Source organism: Lutra lutra, chromosome 17, assembly GCF_902655055.1.
Source record: "Lutra lutra chromosome 17, mLutLut1.2, whole genome shotgun sequence".
NCBI lineage: Eukaryota > Metazoa > Chordata > Mammalia > Carnivora > Mustelidae > Lutra > Lutra lutra.
Genome location: NC_062294.1, coordinates 42,248,006 through 42,271,060, shown reverse-complemented (window position 1 = coordinate 42,271,060; position 23,055 = coordinate 42,248,006). Strand labels below are relative to the sequence as shown.

Genomic DNA, 23,055 nt, shown 5'->3' with positions numbered 1-23,055 from the left:
TAAGCCGCTGCCTTCAGCTCAGGTCATGATCTCAGAGTCCTGGGATCGAGCCCCGCATCGGGCTCTCTGCTCAGCGGGGAGCCTGCTTCCTCCTCTCTCTCTGCCTGCCTCTCTGCCTGCTTGTGATCTCTCTGTCAAATAAATAAATAAAATCTTAAAAAAAAAAAAAAGATAGATAGATTTTTTTTTTAAAGATTTTATTTATTTATTTGACAGAGAGAGAGAGATCACAAGTAAGCGGAGAGGCAGGCAGAGAAAGGAGGAAGCAGGCTCCCCGCTGAGCAGAGAGCCTGATTCGGGGCTTGATCCCAGGACCCTGGGATCATGACCTTAGCCAAAGGCAGAGGCCTAACCCACTGAGCCACCCAGGCGCCCCCAGACTGATTTTTGACAGAGAGAGATATAGCAGGAGAGGGAACACAAGCAGGAGTGGGAAAGGGAGAAGCAGGCTTCCTGCTGACCAGGGAGCCCTGAATAGACAGACAAATGGGTACATTTCATCCAGGGAGCCAGATGAAATGTACCCATTTACCTGTCTATTCAGCCAATAGTTCTCTGTCTTGTCCACAGGGTATTATGAGACTTAGCATGCCAAGGCTATTTTACTGTTTCCTTTATTGTGGGGTCATTAATTTTTCCTAAGGTTCCATAAATCAAAGTCAATAAAGACCTAATCTTTGCACTTAAGAATTATTTTAGCATCAACTTTAAAAAAATAAGTGTTTTAATCCTGTCTGGTGTATCATTCCTTTCAATGTATGAGAGTATTTCTTCACTATCTTACAAAAATAATATATATATACATACATACACACACACACACACACTCAGACTTTTGGGCTTTTGCCAAACTGACAGTGAGAAATGGTGCTTCAGTACATATTTACTTTGTATATCTCTTATTATAAGCAAAACTTAGGCATTTTTCCACATTTGGGGACCATCTGTATTCCTTTCTTTCTGAAAAAGGCAAAATTAGTTAGTTCCTAATACCTGCCTCTTTTTCTGTTGGGTTGTAGGTCCCTACAGATGTTACAGATATTAATCCTTCATTATATAAATTGCAAAAAACTTATAAAAAAGACTGTAACGTATAAAAATTAAAGTGGAAAAAAAATTTTCCCAAATAACAAGTGTTTCCCTGATTTAAACTTCCTTTTTAAGTCAGAATGCTGTACTGTATTCTTACAATATAGTAAGCTAGAGAAAAGGAAATGTTATTAAGGAAATCATTTGGGGGTGTGTGGCTGAGTTAAGCGTCTAAGTCTTGGTTTTCGCTCAGGTCATGACCTCAGGGCCATAAGACTGAGGCCAGTGTCTGCTCAAGATTCTTCCGCCCTCTCCCTCCCCCTGCTTACACATGCTCTCTCTCTCCCAAATATATTAAAAAAAAAAAATCACATGGTAGAAAAATACATTTATTAATGTATTTATTGGAAAAAACCCATGTGAAAGTTGACCTGTGCAGTTCGGATTCATTTTTGTTCAAGGGTCAACTGCACTAGGGATCGAAAACAAGAGGCTTAGACTAAATCTGGCTTAATCTGTGCTAACGCAAACCATATCTGAGTTAACTCCTTTTCTAAAAATCACCTACCACCCTAATCAATGCAAGAATTTTCCTCCTTCTCCTCATTTTAGCAACTTCTAAATATTATATATAGCTCTCCAGTCATTCCACAAATTATCCTATCAATATGAAAATCAACAAACAAAAAATAATCATCTACTGCAAAAATTACTCAACTGATATAGAAAATACAAATAAAACCCTCTACCTTTGTGACACCCGAAAAACAGTAAACTAGCAACTCCCAATAATATTGAAATTAGATAAAACATTTATAAGAAATAGATATTGATTAGAAAAGCAGGCTCTGAGGAATGGTAGAAACCTTATTTACTATGTAACACTATGTGCTAGACCCTATTCAAATGCTTTACACATATTAAGTCATGCAAACTTCGCAGTAATGTACGAGGTAGGTGCAGTAATAATCTTAATGTTAGCCAACTACTCAATTTAGTGAAAGGAATCTCAAAAGGATAATTTGAAACTGCCCCTTATTTAAATCCTCAGAATAGGATTCTAACAGTTATAGCTAGCAGGGTAAATCTGGATTTACCTTCTTATATCATCACATTAGGAGACATTTAATTAGGTAACTGTGGCAATTCCAAACTTTATGACTTGATGATTAAAATGGTGACCATGAGAGGTCTCCATTATAAAGGCACAATGTTGTCCCCTCTATAATTAATTAACTGTGGGATGATACTTTAAGGCCATTTTAATATTCTGTCCAACACTGTTCACCCAATGATTTCAGCAACAACTGATAATCCTTGCTAATTAATACTCTGGATATTACAAAAAAGGTGATTTTCTATACCATTCCTTCTCTTTATTAGCTGGCATTTTTCTGTTAAAAAAGAGCATTGTTTGGGCACCTGGCTGACTCAGTCAGAAGAACATGTGCTCTTGATATTGGGGTCCTGAGTTTGAGTCTCACGCTGGATGTAGAGATTACTTATATAAATAAACTTATAAAAAAAGAAAAAGAGCACTGTTTCCCCTTCTGTTTTCAAGGGGCCCATGTTCCTTCTAGTGGGGAATGGTATTTAGAAACCAAGAACTGGGTCTACACATATTCTTTGCTATAGGGTATCATTGCTTCTAGGTCCTTTCTATGAACAGAGACAGGAAATAATCAGTTTTTAAAAAACAAGTTCACATTCATGCTTCCAATTTACTTTCAACACCACAGGGTTGTTCCTTACCCCTATGTTTCTTTCTCCCTTCTCCATGGAAAGAACAGAATTTCCCAACAACATCACTATATTATTTGCCCTATTCTATATACATACAAAACAGTTTCAAAATTAACACCAATACCTCTACTAATTATAAGCCCTAAGTCAAGGGTTTTTTACAGTTCTATTTGTTCTTATACCCCTACTAAGAGTGTAAAAGTTATTTTAATTCCTCTTTTATTCTGTGTGGTTATACTATCAATTTGATATAAACATAGCACCAGTTATTTGTTTGTATCCATTCACTTTTAGGGTTTATTTTTTTCCCATCCTTTTTGATTTTTTGTGAGTAAGCAAAACATTTAGATACTTGAAAAGTCACAACCACATAAAAAAAGTATTTTATAAAAGGAATTAATTTGGGGTGCCTGGGTGGCTCAGTTGGTTAAGCAACTGCCTTCAGCTCAGGTCATGATCCTGGAGTCCCAGGATCGAGTCTCACATTGGGCTCCAGGTTCAGTGGGGAGTCTGCTTCTCCCTCTGACCCTCTCCCCTCTCATTCTCTCTCTCTCTCTCTCAAATAAATAAATAAAATCTTAAAAAAAAAAGGAATTAATTTTAACAAAATTTGTTAACATACTAGTATGTTTCAAGATAGGCCTGAAACCAGATTTGTGATGCAGAGAAACAAGGTAAACTGATAAATTGTTATTTCAATTGAATTAAAAGATAAAGGGCTAGAATTTGAGATTTTAAAAAGTACTCTTCAGTGTGGAAATTTCAGTAAAGGTATACTACAGAGCTAAAATGCATAGCTATGAAAACAACACAACACCAAGCTGATCTGATTATATCTAGCTTTCTCCTTACAGTGTTAAAGTTTCTAAAACACTGTTAAATGAAGCATCATGCCCCCAAACATGTTATATGTGATTATCTTTTCACATTCTACCTAATATAAATATCCCTTAATGGCATTATTATTCCTTAATATTAGCATTATACCCAATCCTCTTTTTGAAAACCCATCCTGTTGGGGAAAAACGCTTATTTTAGGATTTTTTTTAAGATTAGTTTATTTTTTTTAGTAATCTCTACACCCAATGTAGGGTTTGAACTCATGACCCAGAGATTAAGAGTTATATGCTCTCCCAACTGAGTGAGCCATGTACCCCAGAAAATAAATGCTTATTTTAAATGGATATATCTTATATAAATTTAAAATAACACTCAATGATATTTGGCAGCTGAATAGATCTAGATTTTTAAAAAAACGTGACTAAAAAAAATGTGACTATTCTGAGAGATGACTTCATAGAACCACCCGTTACTGAAGACATTAAATAAAGCCTTTAAATTAATGTTACGCAGAAGGAACACCAAATACGTCTGTAAATTTGTGGTAAAGATAGGTAAATTTTTAAAAAGGAAGAGAAAGAAAAAGAAAGAAGCACAACATACCAACACCAACAGCCCCAAACTGCTGCCCGACCAATGAACTTGGACTGAACTGACTGTACGTGGACATCCTGCCAAAAGGTCCATAGGAACCCACTGACTGGAATGAAGAAGTAGATGAGCCTAGTGAAGACTGAAGAAAGATCATGGGTTATTTTTCCAGGCTCTACACAACATTTCTATAATGAAAAAATTAGAATATTTACATTTTTAAAGAAAACTTTAAATTATAACTACTAGATACAAACGCAATTATGATAACCTACAACATACATTTAATATCCAAACAGTTTAACAACCTCCCGATTTCAATATTTGTACATACATGCCAATTATACTTGATGTGACTTATAAATGTATTTTTCTACAGTTAAGTAGAGTTAAGACCTTTACAGCAGGCTGAGAAAAGAACCAAAGAAAAGTTACTTGAATAAATAAAGTAACTTTGTTTGAAGAAAAAATATAGGAAAAATTACATTTGGTTATGCTGAGTTTTAGGTCTAGTGCTGACAAAAACAAGGTATCTCACTTGTGATTTTGCTCATATTTCCATCATCTGAGGTGTGCTATTAAATTTACAGGAAAGAGATGCAAAAACAAACTACCCCACAAAGACCATTTACATTTTTATTTTTCATCTATTTATTTTTTTAAGTAGGCTCCATGTCCAGCATGGAGTCCAATGTGAGGCTTGAACTCACAACCTGAGATCAAGGCCTGAACCGAGATCAAGAGTCAGATGCTAAGCCAAATGAGCCCCAAGACCATTTACATTTTTAAATATATGTATCATTAAATTAAAGAACATTTTACAGGGGCACCTGGGTGGCTCAGTGGTTAAGTGTCTGCCTTTGGCTCAGGCCCTGATCCCAGGGTCCTGGGACTGAGCCTTACATCAGGCTCCCTGCTCAGCGGGAAGCCTGCTTCTCCCTCTCCCACTCCCTCTGCTTGTGTTCCCTCTCTTGCTGTGTCTCTCTCTGTCAAATAAATAAAATAAAGTCTTCAAAAAAAAAAAAAGAACATTTTAGGGGCACCTGGGTGGCTCAGTGGGTTAAGCCTCTGCCTTCAGCTCAGGTCATGATCTCAGGGTCCTGGGATGGAGCCCTGCATCAGGCTCTCTGCTCAGCAGGGAGCCTGCTTACACCACTGTCTCTCTGCCTGCCTCTCTGCCTACTTGTGATCTCTGTCAAATAAATAAAAATCTTTAAAAAGATAAAAAAAGAACATTTTACAAAAATTTTAATTTACTAAACCTAAAATTATAGAACATAAATATGCATACTATATATTCATTTATCTTAATATAAAATATCTCATAATACAAATATGAAGTGTACTACCGACCAAGGATATAAGCTCACTGATGGTATAGGACCCTGTCTGTGTGTTCACTGCTAGTTATCAGGCACATGGCAGGTGTTCAATAAATACTACTGGTTGTATGAATCAAAAGGTCAAAAGTCAAAATTTATGGTGACTGGAAGTTATTCAATACCAGTCTGACTTATGTTTCCTTAGTTCTTCTGATTCCATAAAGCTGATAAATAACAATTTCCCAGGAGAATTATCAGAAGATTTATATAAGACATTCAGCTAACACCACTCCTTGGTATAGGCTATCTCTATTAAAATGTGTTTCTTCTCCCTCCCTTTAAGAAAATTCACATTTTCTCAGGACTCATTCGGACTTACTTCCTTAAAAGTTAAGTCTTAACATGGAATGAGGGGAAAGAAGAGGAGAGAATTTCTCCAGTTTATGTTCTAAGAATAAATTTAATTGTTTCTTACTAAAAACCTTATATTCAAGAAAGTTATTAAATAAATGTTAAAAGGTACTTTCCTTTTTCCCCCATTTTTAAAAAAGATTTTATTTTTAGGGCATCTGGGTGGCTCAGCTGGTTAAGTGTTGGTCTTCAGCTCAGGTCATGATCCTAGAGTCCTAGGATCAAGTCCCGTAGAGGGCTCCCTGTTCAGGAGGGAGTCTGCTTCTTCCTCTCCCACTGCCCCTACTCCCCATTTGTGCTCATGTTTTCTTAAATAAATAAAATCTTAAAAAAATATATATTTTTAAGTAATTTCTAAACCCAACATGGGCTCAAACCTGTAACTCTGAGATCAATAGTTGCACACCCCACTAACTGAGCCAGTCAGGCACCCCTCTTTTTTTTTCCATTTTAATTTTATATACCCTTAATTATTTCTTTAGAAGAGTTCATTAGGTATTTTATTTATTTATTTATTTATTTTTTAGTTCATTAGGTATTTTAACATTGGAAGACAAATCTTATGCAAGATAGTATATATTCTAAGGATCTGTTTTGTGGAAAACTAAGACTTTATCACAGCATAAAATAGGAAAAGTTACTTTTAAAAAATCTGAAAGTATTACATTACTTTAAAGAAAAAAAAAAATCAACAAGCATATTTTGGTGCAAATGACCAAAGACTGACAAGAAAAAGGGTTGAGAAGAAAACAGATTCAAGAAGAAAATCATGGGGGCCATACATTTTTAATCAGCCATGCCCTAAAATGAAAACACTCAGTGCTATGCCAATCTGCTTCCTTTATTGTTATAACTAAAATTCAGGCAGTTTCTATATATTTCCAATTATCATGTAAACAAGCACTGTAATGAATATCCTCCTTGATTCATAATTTATAATCTTTTAGGAATCATGTATTTGTTTTTAATAAAATATAAATTTTTTGTTTCTTTTACTGAGAATACTTAGGGTCTTTTTTCTTTTCTTTTTTATTTTTTTTGAAGATTTTATTTATTTGATAGAGATTACAAGTAGGCAGAGAGACGGGCAGAGAGAGAGGGGGAAGCAGGCTCCCTGCTTAGCAGAGAGCTCAATGTGGGGCTTGATCCCAGGACGCTGGGATCATGACCTGAGCCAAAGGCAGAGGCTTTAACCCACGGAGCCACCCAGGCACCCCTAGGTCACCTTTTTTCATACCTTATTATAAATATATTTTTTAAAGATTTTATTAATTTGTCAGAGAGAGAGCACAGGCCGGGGGCAGCAGGCAGAAGAGGCAGAAAGAGAAGCAGGCTCCCCGCTGAGCAAGGAGCCCGATGTGGGACTGGATCCCAGGACTGTGGGATCATGACCTAAGCTGAAGGCAGATGCTTAATAGACTGAGCCACCCAGGGGTCCCTTTTTATACCTTAGAGAATCGAGCAACATACCTGTGTATGTTAAAATCCTTTTATGTTTGTGTTATCTTATTATACAACATTGCATGCATATTATGTTGTGTGTGTATAAATATGATACCAATATGATTCACTAAACCTAATAATCTTACCTAAGAATAACCATTACCATTCCGGTTTGTAGTATGAACCAAATATGGATAATAGTGTAAGTGACATGGATCCTATATTCCATAGCCAGACTGCCTGGTTGTGTCCAAATTATGGCTCTACCTTAATTTACTCGCTTGAAAAAATGAGAATTATATAGCTGTATTATAATTATAGTATCAAGCTCAGAGAGTACTGTAAGGATTGACTTATTCTATCTGTAGTAGTTTGAATAGTGCTGCTCATTCAGTTAGACCTCAATAAATGTAAGCTATTTTAATTTGCTAAAATTAGAAAATATTTTATGGTTAAAAAAAAAACAAAACAAACCTCTGCTATTTCTTACTTTGTTGAGTCCCAACTTACGACCTAAAGAAAAAAACCTAGATGAAGACATTATCCAGGTATTTCAGGTATCTAGGTAACCAGGAAATGATAAGCAAACGAACATTCAACTGAGGGAGAGAAAGAAAAAAAAACAAACAAAAAACAAAAGCAAAAAAACCCCACCCCAAAACCAAAATCCAAGAGAGAGAAAAGCCAAGACTAGCTATATATTTCAAGTTTTCTTGTACTCCACAACAAATTTACTATCAGTTACCTGAACGATAGCTGGGTCCTGAGGCAAAGAACATTGTGGTTTTGGTGGCTCACAAACAGTGAGGTCTTTAATATCACTCCCACGGAATATGATGTATTCAAAGACTTCATCTCGAGGTGGTATGGGACGATCTGTTGGTCTGTCTTCTGTACCAAAGGACCGAACTGTTGAGAAAACAGAGGATTAGAGATGTATGTTTACTCATCATATTCAGGTGGTGACTCTTAGAAATGCCCTCTTCCAAATACCAATAAATAGCAGTTCTTAAAGGTCATCTGTGAGAAAATATTCAAATATTCATTAATCTGTAGCTAATGAAATTTTGTTTAAAAAAAGAGGAAAATAGAGGGTTTCTGCCTAGAGCTAAATACACTCAATTTAAAAGACAATCTGTATTATGAGGTCATGTTCTTCCTATATTTTTATTTATTTATATCTTTGGTGGTTGTGGTGAGAGGAGGTGTTATAAATGTCCTCTTTCATTGTGCCTAATTTTTAGTATCATTCAGCAAAATAAAAAATTGGCAAACCTATGTGAGATTTCTTGTTGGGGAGTGGAATGGCCAAATGAAGATTTCCCCATCCACAAAATACCAAAGTTTGGGAAACTGAGCTTTTGGGTTAAGAGAAGACAATGAAGGGAACATCTATCTCAGTGAATAGTAGGTCCTCTAGAAGCTGAGCCATGCAGCTGTCAGGTATTCAACCCAGGGACAGCTCGAAATGCCCTAGTTACCTAAAATATCTATCTCATAATCAAATCTGATTATTTCAACACTTAAGATAGCATTACTCAAAGTTAAACCACAGACCACCTACACCAGGGTAAGCTGGCTAAAAAGATTTCTGGGATCCTATTCAAATCCACTGAATCAGACTTTCTGAGAAGAGGGTCCAGATACTGGATTTTAAACCAATTCTTCAAGAGTTTCTTATGAACATTAAAGTTTCGGGCTCACTGTCTTAGATTTCTGAAAATGTCTGCATCCATACAGAAGTTTCAAATAAGAAAGTTTGAAAGATTATGTATTATCCATTTAAGAGTGTCCTAGAGGGAGTAAACCCCTTAAGAATGTGCAATGTTTTGAATGTACGTTTTTTTTTTTCCTATACTTGATTTGGGGTTAGATTAAATATATGTCTCATTTCATTTTAAATAATGCCTCCCTCCTTTATGCTATGAAGTCCATTACTTATGATACTTTATCTTTTGCTTGATGCCACTGTTCTGTGAGTTCTTTAATCTGATAAAGCAAAGGGTAAGTCTCTATAGCTTATAGTGCACTAAATCTTTTTCTGGAAATACAGTGAAACCTTTTGATCAAATTTAGGTCCTCATGTCAGGAAATTTCTGTTATATCTTTAATATATTTTCTCTTATACTCTTGTCTAAATCTGCATAACATCGTCTTCAGCCATTTTATTGCTGTACTTTTTCTTTACATCTTACTTGCTTTTTCTCAAAATTGTTCTCTATTAATGACTTGGTTTTTCTGCTTTAACTGTTGTATTGCTATAGTTACTCTGCTGTTACATTTGTCTTGTCTGTTCTCTTTCCTTAGCTCTGTATGCTACCTTTTCTTTTCAATGTCATTTTGATCATAAGATTTTTATTTTTCTCAAGAAGGTAGAGCAGTTCTTTCTGAAATTTTCTTCCATTTCCTGTGATAAATATTAATCTTGAATGGATTTTTCATCTGTCTAGTGAATACATGGGTATAGTTTGAATGGTTTTTTTAGGCCTTGGAAAACCTAATGGAGCTTGTCGATGGTTTTTGTACAGCAAGGACTTAGATGTGGTACCAAATAAAAGATAAAAGATGATGTGGGTAGGGTAAATCAGTAAGAGGTGTTATTTGGAACCTTGTTTTGGACAGTTTACCATTTGCCTTTTATCCCAAAGTTGTTGTAACCTGCTGTGATATGACACTTCAAGAGAAAATGCAGTTATAAAAATGGTTCAGAATTAAACTTTTAACTCATTCAAAAAAAAAGAAAGATGAATACATCTGCAACAATGTGGATGGAACTAGAAGGTATTATTATTATGCTAAGTGAAGTAAGTCAATCAGAGAAAGAAAATTATATGATTTTACTCATGTGGAATTTAAGAAACAAAACAGAGGAACATAGGGGAAGGGAGGGAAAAATAAAGTAAGATGACATCAGAAAGGGAGACAAACCATAAGAGACTCTTACCATAAGAGACTCTTCTTAACTCTAGGGAACAAACAGAGCTGCTGGAGGGGAGGTGGCTGGAGGGATGGCGTTAACTGGGTGATGGGTATTTAAGAAGGGCACTTAACGTAGTGTTACATGCACTGATGAATCACTAAACTCTGTCTCTGAAACTAATAATAAAACTATATGTTAATTAGCTGAATTTAAATAAATAAGAGATGAAGAATTCATTTAAACACAAATATGTATGACAATTTACTATGGTCTTAGAACAGAATGTAAGCTTAATAGTTCTGAAAAAAGCTACTAAATTACATACTGACAAAAGTCAGGATGGTTTACCACATAGTATTTTACTTTTATTTTTTTTTAAGATTTTATTTATTTATTTGGCAGAGATCACAAGTAGGCAGAGAAGCAGGCAGAGAGAGAGGAAGGGAAGCAGGCTCCCTGCTGAGCAGAGAGCCCGATGTGGGGCTTGATCCCAGGACCCTGGGATCATGACCTGAGCCGAAGACAGAGGCTTTAACCCACTGAGCCACCCAGGCGCCCCACCACATAGTATTCTAACAAATACTGGAAGATGAAGATGAGTGGAAATAGAGGAAAACACAAAGGGAAATACATAAATTGAAAATCTCATCTGTTATAGCAGAGAATCACTTGATAAAATTTTTTGGGAAGTCGTAAATTAGTATTTGTAGGTTTAAAATTTGGTTATTTGAGGTCCTAAAGGTAACCAACATTAGAGTTTAAAACTAAGGACATAGAGGCCTCCGGGTTGCTCAGGGCGTTAAGCCTCTGCCTTCAGCTCAGGTCATGATCCCAAGGTCCTGGGATTGAGCCCCATATCAGGCTCTCTGCTCAGCAGGGAGCCTGCTTCCCCCTCTCTCTGCGTGCCTCTCTGCTACTTATGATCTCTGTCTGTCAAATAAATAAATAAAATCTTGAAACAAAACAAAAAAAATTAAGGACACATTTTCCAAAATGTGGTGTGAAGAAAACTTGTATCATACAATAAAAGAGGATAATGAAAAAGTACAAAAACAGAGACCATGGAGAATGAACTGTACGCACCAAGAGTAGGAGAAACATACTCTAATAATAGATACTAGTTTGATCAGATTTAATATTTCCAATAGACAAGTCTTGTACCATTATAAAGAAAAAATTAACGAGATCAGAAGGGCACACATGGCTGAAGATAATACAAACGACCTGGGCATTGAGTGGAAAGAAAGGCATGATAAGCACAGAAAAGGTAGAAAATCACTACTATTGTTCAGCTACAACACATTTCAACACATGAATTAGTTTACATGCAAATGTTAAGTAAAGGAATTAACAATATAGTGAGAAATCACACTGGTTCATCCCCAATTTCTCTTGTTATTTAATTTTTGCACTTGGAGGTAACAGAAGCTAAACACGGCAAACCACTAGTATATGATTCACTCACCCCAAGTTTTTCCTTGGCTCAATTTGGCTACATAATTAGTCTTAAAAGTACTTGTTGCATGGTTCTCCCTGATCTTGATGCACTCTTTCCTTGTCTCTAGCAAAAAGCCTCAATTCTTATATCTTCCTCAATTTTTCTTTGAAGCTGACTTTATTAGGCATAACTCACTACCAGGATTTTTGTTAATGCTATCATTTTAATTAAAAATTGTGGTAAGAACATATAAGATTAACCCTCCTGAATTTTTTTTAAAGCAGTATGGTACAGTATTTGTATAACAAAATGTGTAGAAATCTAGAACTTTTATCATCTTGCTTAACTGAGACTTTACACGTGCAGAACCATGACTGTTCATTTTCCCACCATTCTATACTATTTGTCCTTTTGTGATGGTGGAAAACAAAGTGAAAATGGAAGAAGACCAGTTTGGAAGTTACCATGCCAAGTAACAGTGTAAAGGAACTTAAAGAAAGGGGTCAGTCTTAGACTCAAATTCACCAAAAAAATATGATTTACTGGATGCAATTTTAAAAATTTTATTTAGAATTCTACAACTCTGGTCTTTTTTCTTCCTTCAAAATAGATATATTATTTGTCATATCAAAAAGTTGAGTAAATATAGGGGTGCCTGGCTGGCTTAGTCGGTGGAGCATGTAACTCCAGGTCACAGTTGTGAGTTTAAGCCCCACTTAAAAAAGAGATTTAAGGGACACCTGGATAGCTCAGTCAGTTAAGCATCTGCCTTTGGCTCAGGTCATGATCTCAGGGCTTGACTAAGCCCACATCAGGCTCCCTGTTCAACGGGGAGCCTGCTTCTCCCTCTGCTCCTCTCATGCTTGCTTGCTCTCTCTCTCAAATAAATCATTAAAATCTTCAAAAAAACATTAGGTGAATATACACAGTAACATTAAACATGTTATATGAGGCAGATTACAAAACTGTAATTTTCAAAAGATTACAACTACCTGAAATAAAAACACAGAGGTGACTGACATGAAAGATGGCAAAGTAAGAAAATCCAGGAATCAGTCCCAACACCGAAACAACTATTGACTTGGCACCTGAAGTCTGAATAAACCATTTTAGAACTATGGAGTTCTAATGACACTCTTGTAGCATCCATGGGAGTAGCTGATGAAGTAAGGCTGTTAACTTGTGGTTAACTTTGGCATTTTGCATAGTGGAAGCTGCTACCATTCATTAACTCCCATCTCCACAAAAGGCAGCCATAGGGATGGTGGCTCATGATCCCAGTGTAGCTTTGCTAGTGCTAGGTGGAAAACAAGCAGCATATCCCAGAAAAATCACAATTATGTGATTTGAACTATCTGGCAATTCACAGAGGGACCACTGTTTCAAGGCTCAAGAGTCAAAGAACTTCCTCATTAGTGTCCTGAAAGTTTTAAAAAGCAACAGATTATCCTTTCCCTGCTCAACAACAGCAAAATATACATTATTCTCAAATGCACATGGAACATTCATCAGGGTAGACCACATGTTAGGCCTAACTCAACTCTCAATAAATTGAAAAAAATTGAAATTTTACGAAATATCTTCTCTGACCACAATGGAGTAAAGCTAGAAATGAATAATAAAAGGAAACTTGACCTGGAAATTAAATACCATACTCTTAAACAACCAGTGAGTCCAAGAAGAAATCACTAGGGAAATTAAGAAAAATTGAGACCAAAAAAACCCCCAAAAAACCAAAAAAAACTATAATGTGCCAAAATTATGAGATGTAAAGAATGCCATACTTGAGAGAAATTTATAGCTGTAATCACATTAAACAAACAAACAAACAAACACCTCAGGGAGCTGGATGGCTCAGTTGGTTGAGCATCTTTTTTTTTTTTTAAGATTTTATTTATTTATTTGACACAGAGGTCACAAGTAGGCAAAGAGGCAAGCAGAAAGAGAGAGAGAGAGGGAAGCAGGCTCCCCGCTGTGCACAGAGCCTGATGTGGGCTCGATCCCAGGACCCTGAGATCATGACCTGAGCCCAAGGCAGAGGCTTAACCCATTGAACCACCCAGGCGCCCTGAACATCTGACTCTTGATTTCAATTTAGATCATGATCTTGGGTGGTAGGATTGAGCCCCACATCAGTCTCTACGCTCAGAGGGGTTGGAGATGGAACTGATAACTGATCATGCCACCCATGCGATGAAGCCTCTGTAAAAATCCCTACACTATGGGATTTAAGAGAGCTGCTGGGTTGGTGAACAGGTAGAGGTACTGGGAGGATGACTTGGCTGGAGAAGACAGGATCACTGCACTCCTTCCCACATATCTTGCCCTATGTATCTCGTCTACCTGGGTTGTTTCTCAGTTGTATCATCTTATAATACACTGGTAATCTATCTAATAGGTAAGCTGTTTTCCCAAGTTCTGTGAGCCTTCTGGCAAACGATCAAACCAAGGAGGTGGTTCTGGGAAGCCTCAATTTGTAGCCAGTTGGTGAGAAGTACAGTTGATAACTTGCAACTTGAGACTGGTGTGTGAAGTAGGCCAGGGTGGGTTGTCTCTTGGGACTGAGCCTTTAACCTCTGAGATCTGACACTAACCTCAGATAGATAGTGTCAGAACTGAATTAAATTGTAGGATACCCAGGTGGTATCTAGGGAGCTGGGAGAATTGGTTGATATGATTGACTGAACATGTGGTGGCCAGAACTACTGAGTAAACTGGTGAGTAGAGGAAAAAGCACTTTTTCAAAAAAGATTTATTTATCTATTTGTTTGAGAGAGAGACAGAGAGACAGAGAGACAGACAGTGCACGCACATGTAAACCAGGGGAAGGGAGAGAAAGGGGGAAAGAATCCCAAGCTGACACCGCGATTTAAGCTCAGAGCCCAATACGGGCTTGATTCCACGATCCTGAGATCATGGTCCAAGCAGAAAACAAACGTCTGACACTCAACCTACTAAGCCACCAGGCATCCCACACAATTTTTCTTTTAGCAGGTCAATAATCTAAATATAAGCTGAAACTGTGTAACTAATAAGAGAACACAGAAGTAAATCTTTATGACCTCGATTTGACAATGGATTCTTAGGTTTAACACTGAAAACATGAGGAATAACAACAACAACAAAAAACTGGACTTCATAAAAATCAAAACATTCTGTGCATCAAAGAACAATACTGAGAATGGTAAAACACAAAAGCTATGGTATGTAAGAAATATCTGCAAGTCACATACAAGGGCTTTGTATCTAGAATATATAAAGAACTCTTAACAACTCAACGACAGGGATACCTGCATGGCTCAGTTGATTAAGCATCTGGCTTTGGCTCAGGTCATGATCCCAGGGTTCCATCAGGCTCCTTCCTCAGCAGGGAGCCTGCTTCTCCCTCTGCCTGCCACCCCCTGCCTTGTGCTCTCTCTCTCTCTGACAAATAAGTAAATAAAATCTTTTTAGAAAAAAGAAATTTTTCTAAAAAGATTTTATTTACTTATTTGTCAGAGAGAGAGAGATCACAAGTAGGCAGAACAGCAGGCAGAGAGAGAGGGGGAAGTAGGCTCCCTGCTGAGCAGAGAGAGCCTGATGCAGGGCTCGATCCCAGACCCGGAGATTGTGACCTGAGCTGAAGGCAGAGGCTTAACCCACTGAGCCATCCAGGCGCCCCTAAATAAATAAAATCTTAAAAAAAAAGCCCCCCAACAACTCAACAACAAAAAGACAAAGCACCCAATTAAAAAAGGGCAAAAACTTGAAGAGACACTTTTCAAAAAAAGATAGACAAGTGGTCCACAAGCTTGTGAAAAGAGGCTTAATATCTTTGGTCATTATGTTAATACAAATCAAAACTACAAGAAGGGCTTTAATAATAAAACAAAATAGACTTTTACCTCTGAAGTCAGTAATATATTAATGTTAATTGAATTTTAATTAAAAATGTATAAATTAAAAATGTATAAAAAATAATAAAACAAAATAACTACATTGGCAAGGATATAGAGAAATAGGAATCTCTGACATTGTAAGAAATATAAAATGGTACGGCTGCTGTGGACAGCAGCTTGGTGGTTTCTCAAAAACTTGAACATGGAATTACCATATATATTACTCAGTAATTTCACTCACATGTATAAGAACCTATACTTGTCCACGAATGTTTAAAGCAGTATTTATTCATAAGAGCCAAAAGGTTGGGAAACAACCCAATGCCCATCAACAGATGGACGGATAAACAAATAGTGCTTTTTATATTTAGACACACATGCACACACAGAATATTACCCAGCCATAAAAAGGAATGAAATGCTGAGACCTGTTACAACTAGAAACTCCAAAGCATTATGCTGAGTGAAAGCCAGGTCACATACTGCCTGATCTCTTTTACATATATCCAGAAGGGGAAAAGCCACAGAGACAGAAAGCAGATAAATGGTTACTGGAAGAAAAGGGAAATGGGGAAGGATTACTTAATGGGTAGGGATATTCTTCTAAGGTGATGAAAAAATTCTGAAACCGAAGCGAGGTAGTGGTTGCACAACACTGTGACTGAATCATATTACTTTATAATGGTTAACTGTGTTATACGAATTTCACCTCAATAATCCTCCCCTTCCCACACACAAATACAGCCTCAAAGAGAATACACAAAACAGTATTAATAGCTGGGTTAGATGTTGGAACTAGGAGTGGCTGTCCTCTCTAAATTTCATCATGGTGCTATGCTGTTTCAGGTAAGTATCCTAGTTTTTTTTATTTTTTAAAGATTTTATTTATTTATTTGTTTGGACAGACACACAGTGAGAGAGGGAACACAGGCAGGGGGAGTGGGAGAAGCAAGCTTCCTGCCAAGCAGGGAGCCTGAAATGGGGCTCGATCCCAGGACCCTGGGATCATGACCTGAGCCGAAGGCAGACGCTTAACCACTGAGCCACCCAAGTGCCCTCCTAGTTTTTTTTAACCCCCAACTAGAAAAGCCCAAGTTTTTTTTTGTTTTGTTTTGTTTTAATTTTTTATTTCTTTTCAGCGTAACAGTATTCATTGTTTTTGCACAGCACCCAGTGCTCCATGCAATCTGTGCCCTCTCTAGTACCCACCACCTGGTTCCCCCAACCTCCCACCCCCCGCCCCTTCAAAACCCTCAGATTGTTTTTCCGAGTCCACAGTCTCTCATGATTCACCTCCCCTTCCAATTTCCCTCAACTCCCTTCTCCTCTCCATCTCCCCTTGTCCTTCATGAAAAGCCCAAGTTTTGGGCCAATGTTTAATAAAAGGGTATGGGAAATAGGGAAAAAATTTTCTCTGTTAGTCTGAAAGAACATAATCAATTCCCTATTTCTGACTACAAATGATTTATTGAGATATGCATCCCATGACTATCTTTTTTAAAATAATTTTTAAAGATTATTATTTATTTATTTGGCACAGAGAAATACAGTGAGAGAGGGAACACAAGCAGGGGGAGTGGGAGAGGGAGAAGCAGGCTCCTTGAATAGCAGGAAGCCTGATACAGGGCTCGATCCCAGGACTCTGGGATCATGACATCAGTCGAAGGCAGATGCTTAACGACTGAGCTACCCAGGCAACCCCATGGTTGTCTTTTTAAAAAATACGTAAAAAGGGTAAAAGTTCTGGCAAAATCATTTATCTAAAAAAAAACTATTTCTAATAGATCAAGTTCAATCATCAACTAATGTCAAACCTATTCACCAGTATATTAATACCTAAACATACAGTCATACTACATGGATAGAGGGAAGAGCTGTAAAGATCAACTGCCCAATACAGTATCTCCATTACAAAATACCAAACCTTTTTAAGTTTAAATATGACAAACATATACATAGTTAAGTACAGGCAGTATGCACAAAGTGACATCATTAGTCTTTTCCAAAAGATTTCACTTTTGGACACAAACTAAAAATTGTAAATCTAATACTGATGGATAAGAAAGAAAAATCTGTTGAAAACCAAAATGTGAGAGCAATAAATGAAAAAGGCTGAATTACTCAAGAAATGCCCAAAGTAAGTTAGAAATCTAAGCCTAAGCTCAAATGTAAATCTAGAATAAGATTTTAAAAAAAAGATTTACTTGAAAGAGGGTGAAAGCAAGAGCGAGAGTGAGAGAGGGAGAGGAGATGGTGAGTGAGCACGTGTGGGAGGGGCAGAGAAGCCCAAGTGCCCTCTGTGCCAAGCACAGAGCCCAATGGTGGCTCAATCTCATGACCCCGAGACCACAATTTGAGCTGAAACCCAAGAGTTGGAGGCTTAAGCGACAACGCCACTCAGGCATGCCTAGAATAAGACTCTTGATGTACCCTTTAAGTTAAAACTTCTGTCAAGTATTACTTGTAAGATCTAGTCCGGACCCACTTATACAAACTTCCAACAAAGCTCATTATTCTCAATAGCCAGAGCAGGGTTTCTGTCTTCTACCATAGCTTCTCCCCACACTCAACACATGCTATATTTCAGCTTATATGCTACTTGTATTCATCAGCTTTCTCCAGAGAAACAGAACCAACAACAGACACCACACACACACACACACACACACACACACACACGGATTTACTTTAAGGAACTGGCTCATGTGAAAATCCACAACTGGCAGAGTAGGCTGACAGGCTAGAGACCCAGGGAAAAGCTGAAACTTGAGTCCACAGGTGGTCTGCTGGCAAAATTTCTTCTTGCTCAGAGGAAGTCACTCTTTGCTCTATTAAGGCCTTCACTTGATTGGAGAAGACCCACTTATATCATGGAGAGTAATCTACTTAAAGTCTACTGATTTAAAGAGTAATCTCATTCAAAAACCATCTTCACAGAAACATCCAGAATATCTCACCAAATTTCTGGGCACTTGGCCCAGCCACGGAGACACAAAATTAACCATCACACATCTCTATCAGTAATACTTTCAGGTGGAAGTAACACATTATTCCTCTAAAAATGACACAGCATTCTGTCACACTGTCTATACCTTCCCCTTCCTTGAACTGAAAAATCTCCAGGAGAGGGGTGCCTGGGTGGCTCTGCTGCTTGAGCATCTGATCTCTGGTTTCAGTTCAGGTCTTGATTTCATGGGTTGTGGGATTGAGCCCTACATCGGGCTCCATGCTCAGCTGGGAGCCTACTTGAGGATTCTCTCCCTTTCCCTCTGCCCCTCCAGCCACTTGCTTTCTCTCAAATGAATAAATTTTAATAAAAAAAAAAGTCTTCAGGAGAAAAATCTGTATTTAAATAATCTTTGCAACTCCCTCAGTACCTAACACTGTATCTTACATTGCTCGCATGTGCATATTTGTTGAATAAATTCCACAGTGGAAAAAGCTATTAAGTAAGCAACGTCCAAAATTACTGAACACTGTTCAATATCAATGGAATTGAATTAAATCATACAATACTTCTACCTAGAATAAAATGGGAGAATGCATCAAAAAGAAAGGACAACTGGATATAAACAGGATGGGAAAATAGAAAAAAAGCATTACTTAAAAAGCAATATATGCAAAAGCACTGAACCAGAAAAAAATGTGAGAGGTTGCACTTGGCATTTTTCTTCTCTTTCTGATATTTATCCGTAAGTACAGTTCTCGTTGCACAACTAGTATCCTACACTAACTACTGCTGAAAGCATCTGAGATACCACATATTTGGAATGAACTGTTATATGTGGTTTAATCATTTAAAAACTAAGACTAGCTTTATAAAACTATCTCTTCTAGGAAAGAGGACCCATGCACAGACCCTGATAGAAGGACGGTAGTAAGTACACTCTTGATGTTTTACTTGGGGCGGGGGGGGGGGGGGACGGGACACAGGACTGCTTGTGAATCACATCAAAAACTGCCTCCACAAAGCTTTACTTTTCCACACACCTGCACTCTCCTCTTTGGCCCTTTCTTCCCCCTCACTCACACTACTTTCTGTTGGGAGTATTACTGCACTGAGTGAAAACATCTGTCTCTGGCCACTATCATCTTTTCCTGTACCCAATTACATACCTGTCACCCCAGCAGACATCTCTACAAACCTTCTCTCCACAATATTCTCAACCACCTCAGCACTGATCACGCGCCAACCACTGGCAATCCGAAGACAAAAAACCACCCTCACTCCAGAGTTCACAATGTAGGTGACTTTCCTCTCATCATTCAGGCATTTTCTTTTTTTCTAAAGATTTTACTTATTTGTTTGAGAGAGAGCTAGAGAGAGGATGAGTGGGGTAAGAGGCAGAGGGAGAAGCAGGCTCTTTGCTGAGCAGGAAGCCTGATGTGGGACTTGATCTTGGTACTCTGGGATCATGACCTGAGCCGAAGACAGACACTTAACTGACTGAGCCACCGAGGCGCCCCTCACCTTTCAAATATTCTTAAAACCAACTCATTACTTTGACTCTAAACGTTGAAGTAACCTCTGGTTTGCCTAAAAAGATCCAAAACCATCTTGTCCTTTTCGTTAGTACATTTCATCATCTTCACTCATTTTTTTCCCTCTTGCTTGCACTCAGAGGGGTAGAGACCTTATATTTCTTTTAACCTAAAGTCATCTCCCACAATTACAGGTTTGAGACCTTGCTCAGTTAATTAGCTTCTCTCATTTGCAAGTGAGTGCAAGTGAATGCTTTCCCCATGCAAGATTCTTCCCCTTGAATTACTAATATTTGCAGACTTACTCTGACATATTTTTCCTCAACCATGAGAATGTCAGACTAAGCATAAGGGAATAATGACCTGTGAGAGTAAGAATTTAGGGAGAGTGGCATGAAGAGAAACTGTATAACCAAAAAGCGATTCAAAAATTTAGACAGTGAGGCAGTAACTGCAGTACTGAGGCAGTAAACAACAGTAATAATGCTAAACATATTTACCAGGACCCTTCTGAAACTGTAGATAAGATCCTGAAACATTTCTGTAAATCACAGGACTGCAAAAGAAAACTGAATTATACTCATCATTATTAATTTGAGAGAGTAAAATATCTTTAATACCATCTTCAATTATCACATTTTTTCTATTAAATATTAAGTCGTACAAGTACGCATTTTCTGACCCAGGTAAATTTTCAGAAAAAATAACGCTTATGAGACCAACAAGTAGTTACTTTGCTATGTACAAGGGACATAAGGGGGAAAAGATGCTGATGTCTAGTTGTGAAACATAGTAAGACAGGCATGGTAAGCACAAGAAGAAAACAGAAAACAAAAAGACAACACAGAAGGTACACTTAGCATTTCCTGACTTGTGGGAAATCAGGGAAGGCTTTGTAGGGGCGATGATGCTCAAGTAGAACCAGGAAAAATAAATCTAATGTCCCTCCTGATCCATTCCCAATTTCAGTTGATAAGAATCACTGTTGTACCATCACTCAATTCTTCCCTGTTCCCAATCAACTTTTTAAAGGCTAACCCACTCTCCTGATTTCTCATGTATCTGTTCTTCCCTCTCTGTTTTAACTAGTTTAGGCCTCTATTTCCTCTTTCCCAAACTCTTAAAATACTTCAACTGACGTCACTATAGTCAGCCTCTCCTCTCACCTCCAATGTTTTTGCACAATGCTGCAGCATAAACTTCCTAAAGCTTGACTCTGACATGTTACCTTACCAGCTAAAAAACTTCCAATGGCTCTCGAAATCTACCAAGAAAATTCAGACTTCTTAGCCTGTCATTCAAGTGACAAACTGAATATATTAAGATAAATTTAGCAGTGGAAGTAAAATAAAAGGGGAGGGGAGAGTGCCTGAGCTCGCTATATGACACATTTTCACTGTCACTTATGCCTTCCAGAATTCTTAATTTTTTTCTTTCCACTGTGACTTCTTAATCTGTTGCACTGTTCATTCTTCAACCACATCCATATAAGGAGTAGGGGAAGAGAACCCCAAAGGCACTTTATGAAAAAGCCTCAAATCTGAAGGAACTTGGATGATCTAAGGACCTGAATGAGAGCGACTGTGATCCCACCTTAAGTGAGCGCTAGGTATTATGGGTCAGGATAAAAGTTTGGGGCTCTAGTTGTTCCCTGATAAGACTGCAAACTCCCTGTGACCTGGGACCAGATACTTCCTACTAGATATCCTCTTCATGTGGCTAACTGTAATTATCCATCAGGCTGCATCTTAAATGCTGTGTTTTTTATTTTTTTTAAAGATTTTACTTATTTATTTGACAGAGATCACAAGTAGGCAGAGAGGAAGGCAGAGAGACAGAGGGGGAAGCAGGCTCCTGGCTGAGCAGAGAACCCGATGTGGGGATGGATCCCAGGACCTTGAGATCATGACCTGAGCCAAAGGCAGAGGCTTAACCCACTGAGCCACCCAGGCGCTCCTAAATGCTGTGTTCTTAAGAATCTTGTGTCTAGGGCGCCTGGGTGGCTCAGTGGGTTAAGCCGCTGCCTTCGGCTCAGGTCATGATCTCAGGGTCCTGGGATCGAGTCCCGCATCGGGCTCTCTGCTCAGCGGAGAGCCTGCTTCCTCCTCTCTCTCTCTCTCTCTCTGCCTGCCTCTCTGCCTACTTGTGATCTCTCTCTGTGAAATAAATAAATAAAATCTTTAAAAAAAAAAAAAAAAAAAAGAATCTTGTGTCTAATGCTCTTTTGTTTCCTAGCACCTAGCATACTGTCTAGCATGTAGTCATAGTAGGTGCTTAGTAATTTTCCTAAATGAATAGCTTACTAAATAATAAGTACCAGGCAGATGTAAGCTTCTTAAATGCCCCATTTGCTCCAAGCTGTTTTTAGTGTAGAGGTACCTCTGTTCTTAATGGTGTCCACGTTTTTCCAGAAACTCTATCCCACCGTCTCCAGAGAGTACCAGTGTTGGAGAAGAGCAGCTATCCAGCTGTGTGAAATGCAAAAGGGGATTTGGAAATCTGACCACCATTAAAACAATTTTTGAGTTGATCTTCCAGTTTTTAACTTCATCTTCAGTTCTCATTCCTTCATTCTTCTCATCACCTCATTACTTCATACTTCATTCTAGTTTCCATTCCAACTGGTAATGCCAATTGCTGAGCCTTTCAGAAGTCTGGGTGTGAATCAGGTTAGTTCTTGGTATAACCCACTGTCTACTTAGGTTGTAGCTTTCTCAGCTCTTCTAAGTCATTTAAATTCACCCACTTGCTCTTCAAACTCCAAATTTTGTTGCTCTTGTCTCCTTTCCAAATTTACCTTGTCCTTTATAGTTTTATGCCTAAAACAGCAAAAAAAGTCCTTGCATAAAATTTTAGTAGGATTTATCAACAGCAAATAAAAGTAAAACCTTGTCCAATCTGCAGTATACACTTAATCTTTACTCTTTAAGCTGCTTTCAGTTGTGCTTTCTTTCTTGT

General features: G+C 37.9%; 1 protein-coding gene across 4 annotated transcripts in view; it reads right to left on the bottom strand.

Annotated features, from left to right (window-relative positions):
- The window catches only part of LSM14A (LSM14A mRNA processing body assembly factor), a 55,332-nt gene that overhangs the window by 22,205 nt on the left and 10,072 nt on the right, over window positions 1–23,055 (bottom strand). For all 4 annotated transcript variants that reach the window (XM_047709732.1, XM_047709734.1, XM_047709735.1 and 1 more), the window contains exons 2-3: window positions 8,125–8,288; window positions 4,216–4,345 (exon numbers count right to left, since the gene is read on the bottom strand). In XM_047709732.1, coding sequence (XP_047565688.1) covers window positions 4,216–4,345; window positions 8,125–8,288 — 294 coding nt within the window. The remainder of the gene's footprint in view (window positions 1–4,215; window positions 4,346–8,124; window positions 8,289–23,055) is intronic.